This window comes from Miniopterus natalensis, chromosome 18 (genome assembly GCF_054644295.1).
Source record: "Miniopterus natalensis isolate mMinNat1 chromosome 18, mMinNat1.hap1, whole genome shotgun sequence".
In the NCBI taxonomy this organism is placed as follows: Eukaryota; Metazoa; Chordata; class Mammalia; order Chiroptera; family Miniopteridae; genus Miniopterus; species Miniopterus natalensis.
This window is the reverse complement of record NC_142098.1, coordinates 41,541,309-41,563,146: the sequence shown is the minus strand read 5'-3', so window position 1 is coordinate 41,563,146 and position 21,838 is coordinate 41,541,309. Positions and strand designations below refer to the sequence as shown.

Genomic DNA, 21,838 nt, shown 5'->3' with positions numbered 1-21,838 from the left:
CTGCGGGAGGGTCAGGACTCGGCCTCGGGCCCCCAGGCCTGGCTCTCAGGTCTCAGCCCGAGGGCGGAGTCTGGGGCGCGGGGCTCAGGGCTGGGGAGTCCCCAGCTCCCCGGTTTCACTTCCCTTCTCCCAACCTGTGTGGGGGCCTCCTGCCCGGATACTCATGACGCAAGAACACTTCTCACGCCCATTGGCTGTGCGGTTCCTGGGCCAGCCAATCAGCGTCACCGTCCGTGCCGGTTATAAGGTCCCGCGAACCCGCCCGGACTCAGATCGTCCCCGAACCCCGAGGACGCGCGTCATGGGGTCCCCACCCCTCCTCCTGCTGCTCGCGGGGGCCCTGGTCCTGACCCGCACCCGGGCCGGTGAGTGCGGGGTCGGAGGGCGCGGCCTGTGCGGGGAGGAGCGCGGGACCCGGAAGCGCGTGTCCAGCGGCCCCCCGTCTCCCGTGTCCCCCCCAGGCCCCCACTCCCTGAGATATTTCTACACCTCCGTGTCCCGGCCCGGCCGCGGGGAGCCCCGCTTCCTCTCCGTGGGCTACGTGGACGACACGCAGTTCGTGCGGTTCGACAGCGACGCCGCGAATCCGAGGATGGAGCCGCGGGCGCCGTGGATGGAGCAGGAGGACTCGGGGTATTGGGACCGTGAGACACGGAACATGAAGGAACAAGCACAGTCTTTCCGAGGGAACCTGAAGAACCTGCGCGGCTACTACAACCAGAGCGAGGACGGTGAGCCCCGCGGCCGCCCCGTCCCCACCCCCATCCCCACGGACGGGCCGGGTCGCCCCGAGTGTCGGGGTCCGAGCTTCACCCCGCGGCTGCGGAACCGCCCTGCCCCCCACCCGGGAGGGGCCCGCGGGGACTTTGACCGGGTTTCACTTTCAGTTGAGGTTCAGTCCCCGCGGGCGGGGCGGGGGCGGGTGACCCGGGGGCGGGGTGAGTGGGCGGGGCTGACCCTGGGGCCGGGTCAGGGTCTCACACCATCCAGGTGATGTACGGCTGTGACCTGGGACCCGACGGGCGCCTCCTCCGCGGGTACAGTCAGTTCGCCTACGACGGCGCCGACTACATCGCCCTGAACGAGGACCTGCGCTCCTGGACCGCGGCCGACACGGCGGCTCAGATCACCCGGCGCAAGTTGGAGGCGGACGGTGAGGCGGAGAGACAGAGGAACTACCTGGAGGGCAGGTGCGTGGAGTGGCTGGGCCGTTACCTGGAGAAGGGGAAGGAGACCCTGCTGCGCACAGGTACAGGGCCCGCGGCGCCCTCCTCTCCCTCGGGTGGGGCTCCCGCGAGGAGACGGGAAATGGGGTCCGTGTCAGACACCCCTGCTTTAGGTGCAGGGATGGAGTCCGCCCGGACTTTGAGGTCAGGGACCAGAGAGGGACCCCCGCCCTCCTCTCAGGGACAGTTAGGGTGCAGTCTCGGGGAGTACGGGGGAGACCACCCCTGAAACAGGCGCTCAGCGGTTCCCATGACCCTGGGGTGGCTCTGGGCCCCAGGGGGCCTTTCTCTCGGGCCTGTTCCCTGCCCCACACCCCCTGTCTGAGGTCTGAGCCCCGCTGCTCTGAGTCCTTGGCCTCCCCCCAGGTCAGGACCAGAAATGCCTTTTCTGCCCCCAGAGACCTGCCTCCCTCCCGCCCTGGGCTGTGCTGCTCTGACCCTGGAAGTTCCTAAGAGACCAATAGGTCATCCCCCTGCCTCTGTCCAGGCTGGTGTCTGGGTTGTGTCCCTTCCCCCACCCCAGTGTCCTGTCCCTTCTCAGGATGGTCACCTGAGCCCTGCTGGAGGGTCCCAGGGTGGAAGCAAAGTTCCTGAATCTTCTCCCCCTTCCCTCAGACCCTCCAAAGACACACATGACCCGCCACCCCTTCTCTGAGCATGAGGTCACCCTGAGGTGCTGGGCCCTGGGCTTCTACCCTGCGGACATCAGCCTGACCTGGCAGCGAGACGGGCAGGACCAGACCCAGGACATGGAGTTTGTGGAGACCAGGCCCTCGGGGGACGGGACCTTCCAGAAGTGGGCGTCCCTGGGGGTGCCCCCTGGAGAGGAGCAGAGATACACCTGTGTTGTGCAGCACGAGGGGCTGCTGGAGCCCCAGAGCCTGAGATGGGGTGAGGAGGGGACGTGGGCACAGAGCCTCTTCCCAGGGAAGCAGGGGCCTCTGGGGGCTCCAGTGGGCTCAGGGCTGAGGCCTGGGGGTCGGGGCCTCACCCTCCCTTCCCCTCTCTTCCCAGAGCCTCCCTCTCAGACCCCCTTCATCGTCATGGGCGCTGTTGTTGGCCTGGTTGTCCTCGGAGCTGTGGTGGCTGGAGCTGTGATGTGGGCGAGGAGGCGCTCAGGTGGGGAAGGGGGGGTGTGAGTTTCGTGTCCCCCTGGGGTGTCAATCCAAGGAGGCGTGTGTCCTGCTTCATTCATGGGAAGCACCGTCCCCAGGCCTGGGATTCCCAGTGTGAGGTCTGTGTGCTGACTTCCTGTTTAGTGAGGCAGGTGTGACACTGAGGGACACATGTGTCACCTGATGGTCCTAGTGATGGGGACCCAGCCCCAACAGTCCCAGGTCAGGGGGCAGGTCCCTGGTGATAACAGACCTGTAGGAGGGAGGTGGGTCTAGTCCCTGCACATGCACTTTCCTCAGGTCTCCTGACCCTGTCCTGGGTCTGTACAGACACAGGGTTCTGGGAACTTCTCTGGGCCCAGGACTAGGCTCCTTTAGGACCTCATGGCCCTGCCCCCTCCCTGGTCTCTCACAGGATGTTTCCTTCCTGCAGGTGGGAAAGGAGGGAGCTACGCTCAGGCTGCCAGTGAGTATGGAGGGGATGCCCCCTGAGACCCTGGGACAGTGCAGATGGGAGCCCATGGGGACCCCGCCACCCCATAGTCCCTCCTTAGCCTCCTGTCCTGGGTCCTGACCATGTCCCTTTGTGTCCACCCCAGGCAATGACAGCTCCCAGGGCTCTGATGTGTCTCTCTCGGCTTCTAAAGGTGAGACCCTGAATGGGGAGGGTTTGGGGCAGAGGGGACGGGACTGGGTTATGGGGACTCTGTGGACATTGTGAGCATGAAGTGGACCTTTGAGAATGTGACCAGTTACAGCCACTGCCCTGAACTCGTTCCTGATGGTTTCCTTCCACAGCGTGAGGCAGCTGCCTGTGGGGACTGAGTGATGGAAGATCTGTTCAGGCTCCCACTTGGTGACTCAAGAACCTCAGATTAGGGGGCTGTCCCGGCTCTGCCCCCAGGTCCCCTCCCCACACTTCCCTGTCCAGCAGAGGCGGGGCTTCCCCCCCTCCCCCCTTTGATTGCACTGATCTGCAGCTTCTTACTCCTGAATTGAAATGAGACCCCTCCCGGCCTGTGTGGTTCAGTGGTTGAATGTCTCCCGTCCACCAGGAGGTCTCTGGTTGATTCCCAGTCAGACTCATCCCAGGGTGTTGGCTGGATCCCCAGTTGGGGGCGTGCAGGAGGCAGCCAATCAATGTTTCTCTCTCATCGATGTTTCTGTCTCTCCCTGTCCCTTCCTCCTTGAAATCTGTACAAACATTAAAGAAATCGAAGAAATAGGCTCTGGCTATGACTTTGTTTGTTGACTTCTCGCCATGAGGGCCGATGGGTAATTAGAGGAGAGGGTCCTAAAGTCTGAGAGGAAATACAGGGGAGCACCTAGGACTTTCCAGAAGCCCTGTGTGTGCTGTGCTGAGCCTGGGCAGGGGCCGGGACAGGCTGTGAGGACCGAGTGAGGTCGGGGCCTGTGCCCAGTGGGCGCCCAGGGCCTTGTGGGCTTTGATGTGGTCACTGCCCGGCCGGGTCACCTCTCTGCGGCTTTGACCTTGTGCCTTCAGGGAACCTTGTCCCACCAGGACCCGTGGTCACAGGGACTCACACATCCCAGGCCCTGTCACTCGTCCTTGTGAAGCTCATCTCCAGGACCCTGGCCAGTGAGGGCAGAAGGGGCCTGGTCAGCCTGGACTCAGGTCTGGGTCCCCCCTCAGCCCCATCTTCTGGGTGTTTGTTGTTTCTCTTTTCTGTGGAGATTCCGCCTGTGACTGTGTGAGTTTTGGTCTCGTTCTCCTGGTGGCTCCCTCCCCTCTGACAGCAACAGGGTCGCTTCCCTGTCATTGTCCGCAAGGCCCCACGGTCCCTGCACCATGAGTCTGGTGTCTGGAGATGGATTTTCAGGCCCATCCTGCTCTCTCCTTCCAGGGCCTGAACGTTCCCTCCCTCTGACCAGCTTGGTCTTCCTGGGACCAGCCCCATCCTGAAGCTTCCAGGTCCCTCAGCCAGGAGCCATCTCAGTAGCATCCCAGAGTCACCTGTCCCTCGGGAGATGCCCAGGGTTTAGGAGCTGGGTGCCAGGAACCGGGGCCAAGACCAGACCTTTCCTCTCATCCCCCAGGCCTCTGACCAGAGATCCGTCAATAGCAAAAGTGTCACAACAGTTAGAGACACTGGCGCATCACTGGGTCCTCCTCAGTCATGACCAGGAGTCCAGTCATCGTCCTCTTGAGGATGTTTCGTGGCCCATTCATTTATGAAAGTTGCCCAGCACTTTCAGAGGGGGAATTAAAATTAAGCCATAATGTGACATCGCTGCTCAGCTCCCGGCTGGGGAAGTTACGAAGCCAGACAATCAGCTGTGAGCAGGAACTTGGACTCATTCCCTCTCATGTTGCTAGTGCGAGAGTCCGTGGTTTCAATACTTTGAAACCCCTTTGGCAGCCTCACTACATACACCAGAGACTGACAGAGACACAGACCAGACGGCAGGGACTCAAAAGCCAGAAGGGCCCTGGGCAGTTTGGGTCAGTGGTTAGTGTCGGCCCCCAGGCTGAAGGTCTGAGGGGTGGATTCCGACAAGGGCAGGACCTCGGTTGCAGGCTCCATCCTGGGCCCTGGTGGCAGCATGTGCGGGAGGAACCAGCCCCTGTGTGTCTCTCACATCCATGTTTCTCTCTCTCTACCCCCCTTCCTCTCTCTGAAAGTCAATAAAAACATTCTCGGGTGAGGATTTAAAAAGAAATAAAAGGAAATGCCAGCAGGGCCTGAGAAGGGGAGGGACACCACGTTTGGGAAAGGTTTGGAGCAGACGAGAAAGGAGACCTCACTTACCAGTCAGACTTCTAATGTGGGGAACCCGGAGAAGCCAGCTGCACCCCTCCCGGGCCTGTGACTGGCCCTCGGGGGACCTCGGCCCCCCAGGCCTGTCTGTGGGCGGCCTGGCTGGCGGCTCTCCTGCGGGCACCTGGGAGAGGCCCAGAATAGCTCCGATGGGGCGGGGAGCCACCAAGACCCAGCTGCGGGGTGTTACCTCTGGCCTCTTCCCCTCCAGGTGTAAATCATCGCTAGTCGGGAGGGGCAGAGACAGGTTTCTAATTAAAAACACAGGATCCCATCCTGGCTGGTGTGGCTCAGAGGCTGGGCATCCTCCTGTGCACCAAGGGTCACCAGTTCGATTCCCGGTCAGGCTTTGTGTTCAGTCCCCAGTCGGTGTGCATATGGAAAGCAAGCAATCCATGTTCCTCTCTCTCCTCCTCGCCCTCCCCCTCTCTAGAAGTCAATAAAAAACACACTCAAAAGACAAACCGCTCCGCCCCGGGGTAAAGGGAGCCCTCCCCCCAGCCACAGGCCATGGGGGGAGCACCTCCCGGGCACCGGGGAGACCGCACAGAACAGCGGGCGCTGGAGGAGGCTGCGAGCGGAGGAGCAACGCTGCGCGGAAACTGCCATTGAAAAGAAATTCAAAAATAAACCAACACAGAAGAAAGAAATTCGAAGATGGGGGTGGACTGAGCGGAAGCGGCGGTGACTCTCTCCCAGGACCAACTGGACTTTCACCCAAAACGCAGAAAACCTTCCTGAGGAACCCACTGAAGACCAGCTGGAGGGCGGCCCGCAACCAAGGTCGGAAAGCGGAGACCCCGGGGAGACGGCCGGGTCGGGGCGAGTTCTTTATCCAGAGCTCAGGGCTGGGGAGACCCTTCTCGGATCCTAAGGACCAGCACGGAGGGGGCGCTGTTCCCGGGCACCCCGGCGGCCACCAAGGCTCCCGGAGAAATCTGAGTGTGACAAGCACAGTGGATGTAAATGTTCACTCGTTTATGTTGTTCAACCTTTCTTTCGGGGGGGAGGGGATATTAAAGCTTATTTTATAAATTGGCTTTGAAAAAGTCATAAATCAATAAGATGAAATCCCAGTGAAGTGGGCCTGTCCTCTCGCAGCTCCGGGAAACGCCCCGTGAAGCCATTTCATGGGGACCTGACAGCTTCCCCACCCAAGTCGGGACCCGGAGCCAGGAGCCTGGCCTGAGGGCCCCACTGTGTCCAGCGCAGGGCCCGCCAGTGGCATCGGCAGTTTCTCATTTAAACAAGCCGTTCGGAAGCGGCAACCAGGGAGCCATCGGAGAAAGGCCTAAGGATTAGAAAGAATGCACACGTCTGTTCGAATTCGCGTTTTGGATTGCCTCAGATAAGTACCCAGAAGTGGAATCTCTGGGCCGTAAGATAGTTCTATTTTTAATTTTTTTTTTTTTTGAGGAGCCTCCATGCTGCTTTCCAAGGAATCTGGTCCATAACAGTGTCATCACTACGTGTGGTGTGGGTGGGCACGGGGACGATCGAGGGGTCCCTTCATGATGTGCAGGGTTGTCCGGTCACTCTGCTGCACACCTGAAACCAGTACAAGGCCGTGTGTCACCTGGGATTAACTAACCCGCAGCAGTGAGTACAGTCCACTCTCACTGCTCAAGAGACTTGTGTTCTCTGGTCACCAGGATCCCTGGATGTGTCGATGCCGAGCCGTGGCTTCGATGGGAGACACAGGACCGGGTCCTTCTCTCAGTCATTAGTTAGTTAAAGGACTGGAGCCCTGGCCGGTTTCTCAGTGGTCAGCGGGGCAGCCCCAGGCTGAAGGGCCCCTGGTTCGATTCTGTCCGAGCGCACCCACCTCGGTCGCAGGCTCGGGGTGAGCGGGGGAGGCAACCAGTTGGTGTGTCCCTCACATGGATGTTCTCTCCCTCCCTCCCTCCCACTCTCCGAAAAGCAAGGACAATATATCCTCGGCTGAGAACTGAGAAGATAAAAAGAAGTAAAGAATCGGGAAGGAGCAGGGAAAGCTGTCTGGGTCCCTGTTTGCATCTTGCATAACCCCCCAAACAGGAAAAGCTCCTAGGATTGCGTGTGCGTGTGCGTGTGTGTCCCACACGCCCCATCTCTCCTCTCCCTTTCACAGGCCTGTTGCTTTGGGCCCCACGTTGGGTCCTGGTGACCCGGAGGCCCCCCTTTTGCTCAGTAGAGTGAGCCTGCAAGTGGGGGAGATGGGACAGGGGAGTAAGACGATGGGGGGGTTGCTCTCCATGCTTCCAAGTGGAAAGCGAGCATTGGGGGAACTAGGAGCCGGGGAGCTCTGCAGACCCGCCACCTCCCGGATCTAAAAGGCAGCGAGGGCTTCGCTTCCCAGACCCGCAGCACCTGCAGGACCTGCCCTCCTCCCAGACCCGCAGCACCTGCGGGACCCGCCCCCCTTCCCAGACCCGCAGCACCTGCGGGACTCGCCTCCCTCCCAGACCCGCGGCACCTGCGGGACCCGCCCCAGCCCCAGCCGACGGGAGGCCCTGGCCCTATATCAGGGTCGGGCAGGGCCGGCCCAGCGCCTCTTCCTCCTGCTCTGGGAGGTGTTTTTAGCAGGAAGGAGCCGGGAAGCCCGATTCCCTTCAGGGCTGAGCGGGGCTTTTATTGTTTCTTTGGGTTTTTCCCTCCTTTCTGACAGTTACAGTAAAAGACCCTTGAGCTCACCAAGTGTCTAATTAGCCCATTTCAAACACGCAAAGGCTAGAAGTTCACCTTTTCAAGGACCAGCCTGTTCCGCTGATGACAATCCTCACGCCCGCGGGGCTCGGTCACTGAGCGTCGCCTGTGGCCCGAGAGGCGCTGGTTCGATGCCCAGCCAGACCCCCCGTCGGGGCGCAGGAGGCCGCCGGTCAGTCTCTCATCACTGATGTTTCTCTCTCTCTCCCCCTCTTCCTCTGTGAAATAAATAAAAACATACTTTAAAAAATAAAAAGGAAAGGAAAGTCTTAGTTCAGCTGCGTGGCTTACGAGCTTGGGCATCAGACACGCTCACTCTCTCTCTCCCCACCCCCCTTCCTTCCTCTAAAAATAAAAAATTTGAAAAATTAAACTTTAAATAATTTTTCCATGTTCACAGAGGCACGACGGAAAAATAAAAATCACACCTGTTTAGGTTGAGCAACATGGTTTTCTGGGTGTACAAAGGAATGACTTAATGTATGTTGCAAACGGCAGGAATTCCTTCCTCTATTTTATTTTACTTTTATTGTTGAGATTATTACAACTGTTCCCCAATTTCCTGCCCATTCCCACCTCCACCCAACCTCCCCCCGCGCTCCGGCCGTCACCACACTGTTGTGTGTGCCCACGGGCTGTGCGTGTCTGTCCTTTGGCTCATCCCTTCACCTCCTTTCACGCAGTTCCCTGCCCTCCCTGACCTCTGTCAGTCTGCTCCATGTTTCCAGGGCTATTTTGTTCATCAGTTTATTTGGTTTATTAGATTCCACATATGAGTGAGATCATGGGATACTAGTCTTTGTCTGCCTGGCTTATTTCGCTCAGCATAATCCTCTCCAGGTCCATCCACACTGCCCGAAAGAGTAAGGGATCCTTCCTTTTCACAGCTGCGTAGTATTCCACGGGCCGAATGTCCCACAGCTGCTTTACCCACTCATCTGCAGATGGGCACTGGGGCTCTTTCCAGATCTTAGCTGCTGTAAATTGGGCTGCTATGAACACAGGGCTGCATATATTCTTTGTGATTAGTGTTTCGGGATTCTCAGGGTACATTCCTAGAAGTGGGATCACTGGGTCAGAAGGCAGCTCCATTTTTAGTTTTTTGAAGACCCTCCATACTGTTTCCCACGGTGGCCGCGCCAGGCTGCACCCTGCCAGCAGGGCACCGGGGCTCCCCTTTCTCCGGGCCTCCCAGCACGTGGTGTCTGTGAGTTTGTTGGTGGTGGGCATTCATTTCTCATGATTTCTCGTCCCCACAGGCCTAGTCTGCTCTCTTCCGACTGGCTGTTTGTACCAGGGTGCCTGAGGCCGTGGGACTGCAGGGAAGATACGCGACTGAGCATGGACTCCGGCTCCTCCTCCTGCTCCACCTCGTCCTTGGAACCCTTGTCCTCGACCTGGCCGTTCAAGAACGGGGTCATGCTGTACTTGCTCTACCTCAGCCAGCAGGAGCTAGAGAGGTTCAAGCAGCTCTTAGTGGCTGAGACCCCCAGACCCCGCTCTGCCCAGATCACCTGGGACCAGGTGAAGGCAGCCAGGTGGGGGGAGGTGGCCCACCTCTTGACCGAGCGCTTCCCCGGCCGGCTCGCTTGGGATGTGGCCCACGGCATCTTCGCGAAGATGGACCAGACCCAACTGTGCCTCCGGGTGCAGAGGGAGCTACAAGGTGGGCGATAGTCTGGGTGCCGTGTGGTGATGGGCTTGGGTGCTGAAGAGCCAAGCACTTTCCTGGACGCCCGTACTGGCCACCTGAACAAGCCGGCAGATAGTGGAGTGAGAGGGCGCCTCTGACCCCAAAAGGCCAAGGCTATCCTATTAGCTTATTCATTTATTTATTTATTTATTTATTTTAATTTAAAATATATCTTTATTGATTTCAGAGAGAGGAAAGGAGAGGGAGAGAGAGAGATAGAAACACCAACGATGAGAGAATCATTGATTGATCGGCTGCAGCCCATGACCCGGGCATGTGCCCTGACTGGGAATGGAACCCTGATCGCCTGGATCCTAGGTCTATGCGTATCCGCTGAGCCACGCCCAGCCAGGCCTATTAGCATATTTAAAGAGAAAAAAAACCTTCCCTGGCTGATGTGGCTCAGCGGTTAGATCGTTGGCTTGCGCACCAAAGGGTCTCGGGTTCGATGCCCGATCAAGGGCACGTACCTGGGTTGCAGGTTCGATCCCCAGCCCTGGTTGGGGTGCATGGGGGACGCAACCAATTGATGTGTCTCTCTCACATCAATCTTTCTCTCTCTCTCTACCCCCCACTCCTTCCACTCTCTCTCAAAATCAATGGAAAACCATCCTCAAGTGAGGATTAACCAAAAATAATGAGAGAGATGAACACAAAGAGACAAAGAAACCGAGAAGTTGGAAAACGGTAGAAAGAGACGCTATGAAGTCACAAAACACAAGAGAGCTGCTAGAGCTACCGTGAGGTCAGCAGCCTAATATTTAAGGCTAAAAAGGGTCATTTTATCATGATAAAGGGGGTCAGTCCCAAGGGCAGGATTGAAATTGTAAACTTCTCCGTCCATAACACGTCTTCAAAGTACAGAAAGCCAAACTTCACACACACACCCTGGGCAGACCACACTTTATTTTGAGCGAGAGAGGGAGAGAAACGCGGATGAGAGAGGCACTGCTGGGCTGCCTCCCACGCCCCCTGCTGGGAAGGAGCCTGGGAAGCAGGCGGCGGCCTCGGCGCAGGAGGCTCTGCTCCCCCAGTGAGCCGCAGGCCCGGCCCGGGCGATGAGCTGCCGAGTCCCCGAGCACCTCTCAGCCCATCAGGAAACAGCAGCGTTTCCTCCCTGGCATCCTGGTGGAGCCCAGGCAACGGCCTCCTCCCTGAGCTGCCGCCCTGGAGGAGCCCACGCGCGCTCCCGGTGCCCGTCTCCCCGTTCCCACGGCACAGCCTCGTTCCTCGTCTCTTCCAGACGTGCTGCCCAACGTGGAGCCGGAGGACCTGGGCCCAGGCGGAGCACAAGTGGACTCGGAGGAAGAAGAATCTGGGAGGTGCCGGGGTGGTGACCAGCCCTGGAGGTGAGCGGGCGATGGGCTGGGCAGAGAAGCTCGGTTCCTAAGGCGGGGTGGGTTGTGATTTGGCGTCTCTTCATATATATATATATATTTTATTGATTTAGAGAGAGGAAGGGAGAGGGAGGGAGCGAAACGTCGACTGGCTGCCTCCCGCACGCCCCCTGCTGGGGCGGAGCCCACAGCCCCAGCACATGCCCTGACCGGGAATCGAACCCCAATCTCCTGGGTCCTAGGTCGAGGCTCAGCCGCTGAGCCCTCCCCGCCGGGCCCACTCACGGTCCGTAACTGAGCCCCGCCCTCGGGAGAAGCGGGCCTTCCACGGAAACATATCGTGGGGCTTGCTGTCGGCCCCAAGGCTGGTCTTGTTGCTCGGTTCGGCCTCGGTGCACGGAGCTGGCTCTGTCCCTCCCGTCCCGCTCACCTAGATGACGTGCGGGGCTACCGACTGCCCGGGAGGGGCCACTATTCCGCCGTGGTGGACAGGACCCCGTGGCCCGGGAACCAAGCAGACTTCTTCCACCAAGACCTCCCCCGGCACCAGCGGCTCCTTCACTGCCTGTTTCTTCCCAGGAGACCCCCTGGCCGACCACCCAAGACGGTCGTCCTCCAGGGGGCCGCCGGGGTGGGGAAAACCGCCCTGGCCCACAAGCTGATGTCGGAGTGGGCAGGAAAGGAGTTCTCCCCCCACCAGGTCGGTACGCTTTCCGCGTCCACTGTCGGGGTGGCCTGGGCCCAGCCGCAGAGCCTCTGTGAACTGGTGTCAGCCGGTCGCCCGGGTTTCGGGGTCTCGTCTCCCAGGTGATGTCCAAGCCCAAACAGCTGCTGCTCGTCCTCGACGGCTCCCAGGGGCTGGCGCTGAGCCTCAGGGTGCGACCGGGAATCTGAGCAAGGACGAGCCAGAAGCTGCTGGCGCCTGCCCTCCTGGCCAGTCTGCTGGGCGGAAAAATGCTCCCCGAGGCCTCGCTGCTGACCCTCCTGCGGTTCTCTTCCCGGAGGGTCCTCCAGTCCGTCCTGAGGCATCCGTCCGTCGTGACCGTCACGGGGTTCACCGCCTCCGAGAGAGCCCAGTGCTTCAGGAGGCACTTCAGCAGCCAGGGGAGGCGGAGGAAGCCTTGAGCGACGCCGCGGGGAACACGGTCCTCTTCTCCAGGTGCCAGCGCCTGTGGCCTGCTGGCTGGCTCGCTCGTGCCTGAAAGGCCAGATGGGGAGGGGCCCCTCCCTCACGCCCACCCCAACGCCACGGCTGCCTTCGTCCAGCACCTGTACCTGGCCTTCCGACGGCTTCACGGCAACCGTCACCCTAGATACCTGCCGGCCCGTGTTACCTGGCGGCGAGAGGGATGTGGAAGGAGCGGTGGGTGTTTGGGAAGACGGACCTCGAGCTGACCCAGCTGGACGGGGTGGCCGTGGCCGCTCTCCTGGGCGAGAATATTCTCCGCAGGGTCGGGGGCAGGAGGACCTGTGCGCCTTCACCCTCCTGAGCTCCCAGGAGTTTTCGCCGCCCTGGTGTACACCGTCCACCTCCCGCAGAGGGTCCCCGGCTTCCAGGTGCTGGACAGGGCCCGGCTGCTGCGCCTGGCGGCCGAGCCCGGGAAGAGGGGGGCCCCCTGGCCACGTGGCGCTCTTCTTCTTCGGCCTGTTCAACCAGACCTGCGCCAAGGCCGGGGAGCGGTGGCTCGGGCACAAGCTGTCCTCGGGGAATAAGGAGGAGGTGCCCAAACTGGGGGCCCCCTGGCAGGGCCGCAGGCCGCCCACCGCACACCCCGGGTCCCGCAGACCTTCTGCCTGCTCGAGACCCGGGAGGAGGCCTTCCTGCGGCAGCTGCTGCCGGGGCGCCACAGGGCCGCTCTGGTCATCGGCAGGAACGGGGACTGCAGGTGTCCGCCCTCTGCCTCACCCACTGTCCACACTTGGGGGAGGTGGAGCTGACCGTGACCTTGACCGTCACCAAGGACGTGTGAGTGCTCTGAACCCTCCCTCGCTCCCCGTCTACCTTACCCGGGGGCCTTGCCCACCTGTCCTGGGCGTGTAGGGCTAGGGGTCGGGGCGGCCGTGGTCTCCCCGGGAAAACGCAGGCGTCCTCGCCTGAGGCCGTGGTCTCCCTGTAATGAGCGAGAAACCTCATGATGGCTCGTCTGGGCTTTTTTTTTATGGGGGAGTCTTACTAGACTCATCAAGGGGCCTGCGATCGTGACCAGGGTGGGGACGGCCAGCCCGGGGTTTTCTCCTGTGTAACCTCCGCCTGGGGATCCCGTTCTGCACCCAGACCAGACGGCATCAGCTGGCGTTTCCGCTGGTGGCAAGAGCTCTGCTCCGTGTTCACGCTGCACGAGGGGCTGGAGTCCCTGGCCGTGACCGACAGCGTGATGGAGCCTGACGCCACACGGGTCCTCCCCTTGGCGCTGAAACATCCGCACTGCAAACTGCGCAAACTGAGGTGAGCGTCCCGGGACCCGGGGGCCGCTCTGTCTGACTCGTCTCGCTGAGCAGGAAGCCCTCTAGGCCCATCCGTGCCGCCCCAAAGGGCACACAGTAAGTTCCATTAACATCCATCACTGCACGTAGTTACCTCCTACAGCGCCCTGGCCGGGCGGCCCAGGGGGCTGGAGAGACGCCCGGTTCACCAAAAGGCGGCCGGTTTGGCTCAGGTCGGGGCACAAGCCCGGGATGCGGGTGGATCCCCAGCAGGGGGCACGCAGGAGGCAGCCGATCAATGAGGCATCATTGATGTTTCCATCTCGCTCCCTCTCCCTTCCTCTCTCTGAAATCAATAAAGACATATTTAAAAAAATAAAAACAAAAAAAGCAGCCGAAATGCGAGGGCTGAACGGCGCCCGGGCTCCCCGTGAGAGCAGCCGGTGACCTCCAAGCGTGCACGCTTTCCACCGATCACTGGTCGGGACGCCGAGACCGACAGGTTTCCCAAGGTGCGTGTGGTTCTGCGGGCGCTGTTTCCCCGGGGCGCTGAGGCTGGTGTTCTGTGCGGTGCCCCAGGCTGGAAAACTGCTCGGTCAGCCCTGGAAGTCGGTTTGAATGAGCCAAGGATCTGCAACGTAACGGCCACCTGCAGACGGTGATGCTGCGGAAGGCGCCCTGGGGACCGCGGGCCTGTTTCCTGTCGGCCCAGCGGGAGAGGCTGTCGGGAGCGTGTTCCTTGCCGCTGCTGGTTCGGTAACATGAGCGCAGGGATGGGACAGAGGCGGGACGGGGATGCGTGTGTCACGGGCAGACCGGAGCCTGTGGTTGCAGCCAGCACAGAGACGGGCCAATGAAGCGAGCAGAGGCGGGAGAGGGCATGCGGGGGTGAAGCTGCGGGTGCGTCGCAGGGACTGCTGCTGGGCTGTCAGCGCCTTACCCTGAGCCCAGCACCGAGGGGCCCGGGGAGCGTGGGGCAGGGAAAGCGGGGACCCCGCGACCTCACGCCGGTGTGGGATCTACTGAGCAAGCGGAGCCAACAGGCCAAGTAGACAGACTCGCAGACAGAGAGCGGCTGACAGCTGCGGGGCGGGCGCTGGGCTGGAGGGGTTGGGCAGAAATAGAACAAGAATCTCACGGACGCAGGTCAGTGTGGCGATTGCCGGGGAGGGGCGGGGGGGAGTGGGGGGGTAAATGGTGATAAAAAAGATAAAAATCCCACACTGAGCACTTGGTAAAAAGAATGATATTGCTATTTCGTATCAATACTATGAATATTAACCGATAACGTCTTAAGTAATAAAATACAGTAATGATGACAGACTACGATAAACATGATAGCATGTAGCTTCGAGAAATGACTTAACGAAGAGCCGTTAAGTAAAAATGACTCGATTTATCCAAATGAAACCCCCAAGAGGAGGGCAAAGGGGTTTAAAAAGAGAGATTTTTGAAAAGTCTGTGCGCGTCCGTCCACAGGCTGGAGGACTGTGACTTCACGCTGCTCTCCTACCGAAGCCTTGTCCACCTCCTCAGGACTAACAAGAGGCTGACGCACCTGAGCCTGGCCGGCAGCACCCGGGGGGACCAAGTGGCAAAAGAGCTCTGGGGAGCCTGGCCCCGAGCGAGGTGCCCCCTGCAGCGGCGGGTGTGAGTCCCGGGGCCCCCCTCTTGGCCACGGGCGTGGAGGCTGGTCCACAAGACGGCAATAGCCCCCTGCGGGGACCCAGCCCACCTGCAGGCGCCCAGACTGGGGCCCATGCGCCCCGACCCGGACGTGGACCAGCCACCTCTCTGTGCCCGGGGATATGTGCCAACCAACTGAGCCACACTGGCCAGGGCAGGAATTTTTTTTTTTAACCCTCCCCGGAGGATATTTCTCTGTTGCGTCTCAGAGAGAGTGGGAGGGAGAGAGAGAGAAACATCGATGTGAGAGAGACACATCAATTCATTGCCCCCCCCACGCTCCCCAATCAGGGCCGGGATCCAGCCTGCCACCGAGGTACGCACCCTTGGCCAGACTCGAACCCAGGACCCTTTAGTCCGTGGGCCGACGCTCACAACACTGAGCTAAGCCAGCCAGGGCGAGGGCAGGAATTCTTTAAACAATCTCCCTCAGGTGTCAGGGGGCTTTTCTTATTAATAATATAATTATTTAATTATCATTATTAACAGACCGTAAACTCAGACTGTCTTAATCCATAAAGGAAATTGCTGGCTCATAAATCCAGAAATGCAGACGTGTTAGGAAACACCCCCTCAACCCACGGACACTGTCCCCAAAAGAAGCGGGAAACGGTGCAGCTGCTTTGGAAAACGGTCTGGTGGCTCCTGAAAAGGCAAAAGGCACCGTGTAGGAGCCAGCAGCTCCACTCCTTGGGACACTCGCAAGAGAAATAAAAACCTCCGTCTGTACAAGAACCTGCACACAGCTGTTCCCGGCCGTATTAGTCATAACAGCCCAAGCGTGGAAACAACCCCAGTGTCCATTGGCCGGTGGGTGGACGAAGAAGGTGGAATATTATTCAGTCGTGAAAAGGAACAGAGTGCTGATGAGCGCTCCAGTGTGCCTGAATCTTGAAAATAGTGTGGCCCGTGGAAGAAGCCGGACACGGAGGCCACGTGGTCTATGAGTCCTTTTATATCACGTGTCCGGAGCCGGCCAATGATCATGAGTAATGATCATGGGGTGCAGACGTTCTTCCTGATTAGTGTTCAGGTTTCTTAGGATATATTCCTAGGAGTGGAGTGGCTGGGTCAAAAGGCAGCTCCATTTTTAATTTTTTGAGGACCCTCCACACTGTTTTCCACAGCGGCTGCCCCCGTCTGCATTCCCACCAGCCGGGCACCAGGGCCCCCTTCCCCACACCCTCCCCAGCACGTGTCGTTTGTGGACTTGTTGATGGAGCCATCCTGACGGGTGTGAGGAGACACCTCATTGTGCTTTTCATTTGCATCTCTGATGATTAGCGACACTGAGCATCTTTTCATATGTCCGTTGGCATCTGCATGTGCTCTTTGGAGAAGCGTCCATTCAGGTCCTCTGCCCATTTTTAAATTGGGTTGTTTGTCTTGCTGGTGTTGAGTTGTATGAGTTCTCTGTATATCAGATGCGTCCTTGGCGAATATGTTCTCCCTACGGTGGGCTCCCTTTTCATCCTGTTGATGAAAACCAACGCTCGTGCGCTTCAAGTGGGTGGCTTGTGTGGGGCGTTGGTTGTATCTCACCAAAGCTGTTAGACACACACAAGCGAGGCAGGAAAGACGTCCCATCGCGGGGTTTGTGGTTGTGTTTTCTCTGCAGCCTGAGAAACTGCTCCCTGACCTCCGGCTGCTGCCAGGAGATGGCCCACGCTCTCGTCCAGAGGAAAAGCCCGAGAAGCCTGGACCTTGGTTTTAACAGCCTGAAGGATGAGGGGCTTATCCTGCTCTGTGAGGCCATGAAGGGCTCGGACTCCGGACTACAGGTTCTTGAGGGAGTGACCCCCCACCCCACTTCCTCCGTGAGACCAGGACCGGCGTGTGTAAGCTCTCCCAGGACAGAGCGTGGGGAGGTCTTCGCCCGTTGCTGGGTTTTCCCTGCGTTCGGGTGGAGGGCTGGGGGGCTTCAGAAAGCGTGGCCCTCCCACGAGGAACATCGTCAGGACGTTGTTAGAAATGCAAGTTCTTGCAGTTTGTCTTTCTGGGTCTGGTGACTCACCTAGTGTCATGCCCTCAAGGTCCCGCCACACTGTCCCGAATGGCAGGGCCTCTTTGCTGGGGCCGAGTCGAATACCAGCTGATGTCAACACTCCATTTTTTTGCATAATTTAATTTTTTTTCCAATTGCAGTTGACACTGACTATCATTTTATATTAGTTTCAGGTGTGCAGCGTAGTGGTTAGCTGTTTATATAACTTACAAAGTGATCCTCCCGGTATTTCCAGCATCCACCATACACAGTTATTTCAATATTATCAACTATATTCTCTGTGACTGTACCTACCAATTGGTACATCTGAACCCCTTCACTTCTTCACTCGGCCCCAAACCCGTCTCCCCGCCGGCAGCCATCAGTCTGTTCTCTGTGTCTGTGGGTCTGTTTCTGTTTTGTGTCTTCGGTTGTTTTGTTCTTTAGGTTCCACACGTAAGTGAGATCATATGACAGTTGTCTTTCCCTGTCTGACTCATTTCACTCAGCACAGTGCCCTCGAGGTCCAGCCCTGGTGTCGCACACGGTGACGTTTTATCCGTTTGATGGCCGAGTAACGTTCCGCTGTGGATCCGCATCACCTCTCCTTTACCCGCCTAATGACAAGTCTTTATTGTCCCCAGATAAACCCATTTGCTGGAGAAAGATGTAGCTGTGTGCTGTTGAAGGTGGACAGAATATATTTATTTGGTTTCCTACCCCCCCCCCCCCCGTCAACCATGAGGCCCGGGAAACGGGCGGTGGTGGGACGGCCTCACTGCTGTCAACACGCCCGGTGTGGTGCCCAGAACTCAGGTGGCGCCGGGTAAGTATTTTCTGAATGAGGGCTCAATTTTTTTTTAAGTTTTTTTTTAAATTTATCGATTTGAGAGAGAAACACTGATCCGTTGCTTCACTTCTTTGTGCGTTCACGGGTGGACCCTCCAACCACCTGAGCCGCCGGGCCAGGGAAGCGCTGTTTCTGAATGAGATACGTGGCTCAGGCCGTCTCAGGGTTAGAAGTTGCTCAGCCCACTCTGAATAATGATCCAAATCGCAAGGGAAGCCCACGCGTGGCAGGTACTCAACACGTATTTGGGGGGAGCAACCTGTTCCCGCCGCGGGTGGGCCGGGGCATGGGCATGGTCCTGGCCGGCTCCAGACGTGGCCTGATGACCCCTGTGGCCCGTCTGCCCTGCAGGCTGGAGGGTGCCTGCTGACCTGCGCCTGCTGCCAGGCCCTGGCCTCCCTGTGCCTCAGACACCAGGGCCTGAGACACCTGGACCTGAGCGGGAACAGCATCGGGCTCGGCGCCACGCAGCTCCTGCGCCAGACCTCGCAGGCCTCCCCGCCGAGGACGAGAGCAGGAGGGTCCTTCTGTAAGTCCCCGCGGGCCCGGGCCTCGGGTGGCGTCGGGGGGCTGCTCACTCTCTCCTCTTTTCCTGGGGCTTTAGAACCTTCTCTCCCCGGCTCAGCAAACCCGCGGCCCCGCTTGTGTGTCGTTGGAACGTGGGCCTGGCTTCTCTGGGCTGATTATAAATTGTCTCTTTTCTTCATTTTCTCTCCTTTTTGAAAAATCCTCACCCAAGATACTTCCTCTGCTGCTTTTCAGAGAGAGTGGGAGGGGGGAGAGAGCCCCAAGCCGAGCCAGTCCTTCCTTGCTGCACCCCGAAGGTGACCTGCCATCACTTCTGCCCTAGCCTGTGGGTCTGCACGGGAGGGGACCACATGAGAGCTGTGCAGGGAGGAAGGACCTTGGGGTCACTGGAGGGCTGCCTACCACACCCGCTAAGCGGAGGAACCGAGGCACTTGGACTCCACCCCGAGCTCCCGAGAGCATCGCCACGGGTCTCGGTCTCTCCGTGGGACAGGCCAGCGGGGTCTCCCGGGTGGCGCATCTCTGTCCTAGAGATTTCGCCTACTCTTCCAGGATGGACAAGAAGCTGGTTAGAGCGTCACCCTGCACACCGGGTGGTCATGGGTTCGATTCCTGGTCAAGGGCACGTACCTGGGTTGCAGGTTCAGTCCCCGGCCCCCGTTGGGGCGTGTGTGGGAGGCAACCCACCCAGGTTTCTCTCTCTCGCATCGATGTTTCTCTCTCTCCCCCTCCCTCTCCTCTGCTCTCTCTGAGAAAATCAGTGGAAAAGATATCCTCAGGCGAAGACTAGCAACATAAATAAGTAAACAGAACCCGCTTCTGTACCCACAGGGAGAGGAAGCCGGGTTCCGCAGCGGACATGACGAGCAGGCTGGAGGGCCCGCAGGTGGACCAGGCCCAGGACGTGCTCAAGATCATACAGGACCGGGGTGCTGAGGGCGCCACCAGGGCAGGGCCGGGGGATTGGCCCGTGGCCCCCGGACATTTCCCCCTGATGGGAAGTGGGGAACGGGGCTCGTTCTGTGGGCCGTTCTGGGTCTGGAACCGCTCAGCTCAGTTCGGGGAAAGTGGCGTCGGGCGTGGCCCCCAACGGGCCCCTGGGAGACAGTAAAGGTCACGGGTGAGACGGGAATTAGTCTCTGAGCTGCGGTGACCCCGCGGGGAGGGTCCCGCCCGGGGCCAAGTCCAGCTCCCACGTCTTCGGATAGTCACCTTAAGGTCGCCTGGGGGCCGTCTGCCTCACCTTTTGGAGAATTTCATTAAACTCGTGCACGAATGCAATTTGGAAACGTTCTGGGGGCCGGTTATTCTCCCGTGGGCTGGTGCATCGGCGTGGAAAGGGGCGCGTCCAAGGAGGCGCAGCGGCCTCGGGGAGGGGAGAAGGCCCGCTGCCCTGCTCGGTTCCTCCCCCAGACATTTAGCGTCTTTCAGAGGGACGGGCTGTCACATGAAGGTTTATTCCTGCTTTTAGGGGGACAAAGCGGTCAGGGTTTCTTCTGGCCCGGCAGCTTTTTAAATATATATATTTCTAACTTTTGGTTTCCAGTGAATACTCAGTGTTCTCTGCAGTGGTTTCAGGTGAGCCCCACCCCCTGCGGGGCCCGGAGAAAGGCCGCGGGAAGCCGCTCTGCTCTGCGGGGACTTTGCTCTAATCCCCTCTCCAGGGTTTCACAGCCGCAGCCCATCGATGGCGATGCCTCCGTAAGGTGACCCCGCCCCGAAGGAGGCGCCGCGGCCCCGGGGCCTGGCTGCGGTCAGCGGGCTCGGAGGTGGGCCCGGCGAAGCCAGAGACCCCGCCAGTGACGTGCTCCCCAAACGACCCAGGAGACACCCCTTTCCTGAAGCGACGAGGAAGCCGGCGTCGGGCTGAGGACAGCGCTCCCTGCCGGTGGTGACGCGAGTTGCACGGGGCCTTCCGAGCGCGCCGAGCCCGGGGACCCGGCGGGCGGAGCGCTGTCCCGGGAGCGCCAGGCTGTGGGCTGGATGCCGGCGGGGCGCAGACGGGAGCCCGCCAGTGACGCCCCGACAAGGCGAACAGCAAACCGATGTTTCTCTCTTAAATAAACTTTTAAAAATATGTCCTTACTGACTTCAGAGAGGAGGGTCGAGGGAGAAACGTCAGTGAGGAGTCAGTGACCGGCTGCCTCCCGCAGGCCCGGGGGGACCCCGACCGGGAATCGAACCCCGATCTCCTGGGTCCTGGGTGAGGCTCAGCCGCTGAGCCCGCCGGCCGGGCCCTAAACAAATCCTCAAGGAGACAGGACGGCCTGGCTCGGGCGCAGACGCCCCGGGGACGCGACGGGACGCGAGGGCTCAGGAGCCGGGGCTGAAGGGCTCCCCGGGTGAACCTGGGGCCGTGGGAGGCCCCCGTGGATCCCGTGGCGCCTGAGGGCGTCGGGGCGAGCGGAGCCCGCGCCCTGCGGCCAAGTCCCGGTCAAGCTGGGGGGGACCCTGGGGGACGGGCGGCGGGGTGGGGGCGCGAGACGCCGGCCTTGCTGCCCCGGCGGGGGGACAGTCCCTGGGTCAGAAACAGAAACCCCGGCTGTGGGTCCCCGCGGTCCCCGCCCGAGGTTCTCGGGGAAAGTCGGCCGGACGAGCGGGAGCCCCGGGAGCGGCCAGGACGCGGGAGCCCCGCGCGTTTGCGGGCTGGTCCGGGGCGCGCTCAGAGGCGGCCGGTCAGTGCTTCCCGAGGCCTCGCGGCCGGTCCCCCCGAGGCTCTGTTCCGGGGGGTCCTGCGTCCGCGCCCAGGGTCGGAGCGTCGGGCGCCCGGGACCAGCGGGGCGGTGCCGCCGGAGCGCCCGAGGCCGGCGGAGGCGGGGAAGGTCCTTGTTCCGCGAGGTGCCGACCGCACCGTCGGGCCGCCCGCGCGACTCTGCTCCTCGCTCCCGGCAGAAGCCTAAGGCGTCGCCCAACCCTGCGCCGCGTCTGGGGCCCGGAGCCCGGAGCCCGGGGACGGGCCAAGCGGAGCCTCCTGTTGGAGCCGAGCGGCCCTGCCCGGGGCACCCCACGCCCAGCTCAGACCCCGGGGAACCACCCGCGTCCTCCCCGTCCTCAGGGTCCCGGGCACAGGGAGGCGCCGGGAGCCTCGGGTCGGGCGGACCCCACGCGGGTCAGTGCCCAGCGCGTGCCCACCAGCCCCCGCCCCGCAGAGCAGCAGAACCCGGGCGTCTCCCGAGGGACAGGTGACTCTGGGATGCTACTGAGATGGCTCCTGGCTGAGGGACCTGGAAGCTTCAGGAGGGGGCTGGTCCCAGGAAGACCAACCTGGGTCGGAGTGAGGAACTTCCAGGCCCTGGAAGGAGGAGGGAGCAGGATGGGCCTGAAAATCCATCTCCAGACACCAGGCTCACGGTGCAGGGACCTGGGGCCTTGTGGACAATGACAGGGAGGCGACCCTGTTGCTGTCAGAGGGGAGGGAGCCACCAGGAGAGTGAGACCAAAACTCACACAGTCACAGGCGGAATCTCTACAGAAAAGAGAAACAACAAACACCCAGAAGATGGGGCTGAGGGGGGCCCAGGGCTGAGTCC

General features: G+C 60.3%; 2 protein-coding genes across 3 annotated transcripts; both read left to right on the top strand.

The window, feature by feature from the left end:
* The first annotated feature begins 263 nt into the window (after positions 1–263).
* LOC148091139 (patr class I histocompatibility antigen, A-108 alpha chain-like) lies at positions 264–3,564 on the top strand. 2 transcript variants are annotated; one of them, XM_087826983.1, is made up of 8 exons: positions 264–365; positions 462–731; positions 974–1,249; positions 1,842–2,117; positions 2,241–2,345; positions 2,775–2,807; positions 2,941–2,988; positions 3,140–3,564. In XM_087826983.1, exons 1-8 carry the CDS (start codon positions 302–304, stop codon positions 3,142–3,144), a joined length of 1,077 nt encoding a protein of 358 aa, XP_087683109.1. In that variant the 5' UTR covers positions 264–301; the 3' UTR covers positions 3,145–3,564. The 2 variants fall into 2 exon arrangements, with proteins under 2 accessions (XP_087683109.1, XP_087683108.1); XM_087826982.1 differs by having other exon boundaries at positions 296–731.
* Positions 3,565–9,147: 5,583 nt separating this feature from the next.
* Positions 9,148–21,208, top strand: LOC148091138 (NACHT, LRR and PYD domains-containing protein 8-like). The gene is made up of 12 exons (XM_087827079.1): positions 9,148–9,472; positions 10,743–10,848; positions 11,416–11,536; positions 11,644–11,712; positions 12,150–12,287; positions 12,376–12,460; positions 12,584–12,722; positions 13,112–13,282; positions 14,740–14,910; positions 16,565–16,763; positions 18,132–18,309; positions 21,057–21,208. Exons 1-12 carry the CDS (start codon positions 9,148–9,150, stop codon positions 21,206–21,208), a joined length of 1,854 nt encoding a protein of 617 aa, XP_087683205.1.
* Positions 21,209–21,838: the final 630 nt, after the last annotated feature.

Coding starts and splice junctions, on each gene's coding strand:
- LOC148091139 (XM_087826982.1), top strand. CDS start 302: ATGGGGTCCCCACCCCTCCTCCTGCTGCTCGCGGGGGCCCTGGTCCTG. Junction 732..973: donor CTACAACCAGAGCGAGGACG/GTGAGCCCCGCG, acceptor GGGCCGGGTCAG/GGTCTCACACCATCCAGGTG. Junction 2,346..2,774: donor GTGGGCGAGGAGGCGCTCAG/GTGGGGAAGGGG, acceptor TCCTTCCTGCAG/GTGGGAAAGGAGGGAGCTAC.
- LOC148091138 (XM_087827079.1), top strand. CDS start 9,148: ATGGACTCCGGCTCCTCCTCCTGCTCCACCTCGTCCTTGGAACCCTTG. Junction 9,473..10,742: donor GGTGCAGAGGGAGCTACAAG/GTGGGCGATAGT, acceptor CGTCTCTTCCAG/ACGTGCTGCCCAACGTGGAG. Junction 11,537..11,643: donor AGGAGTTCTCCCCCCACCAG/GTCGGTACGCTT, acceptor CTCGTCTCCCAG/GTGATGTCCAAGCCCAAACA.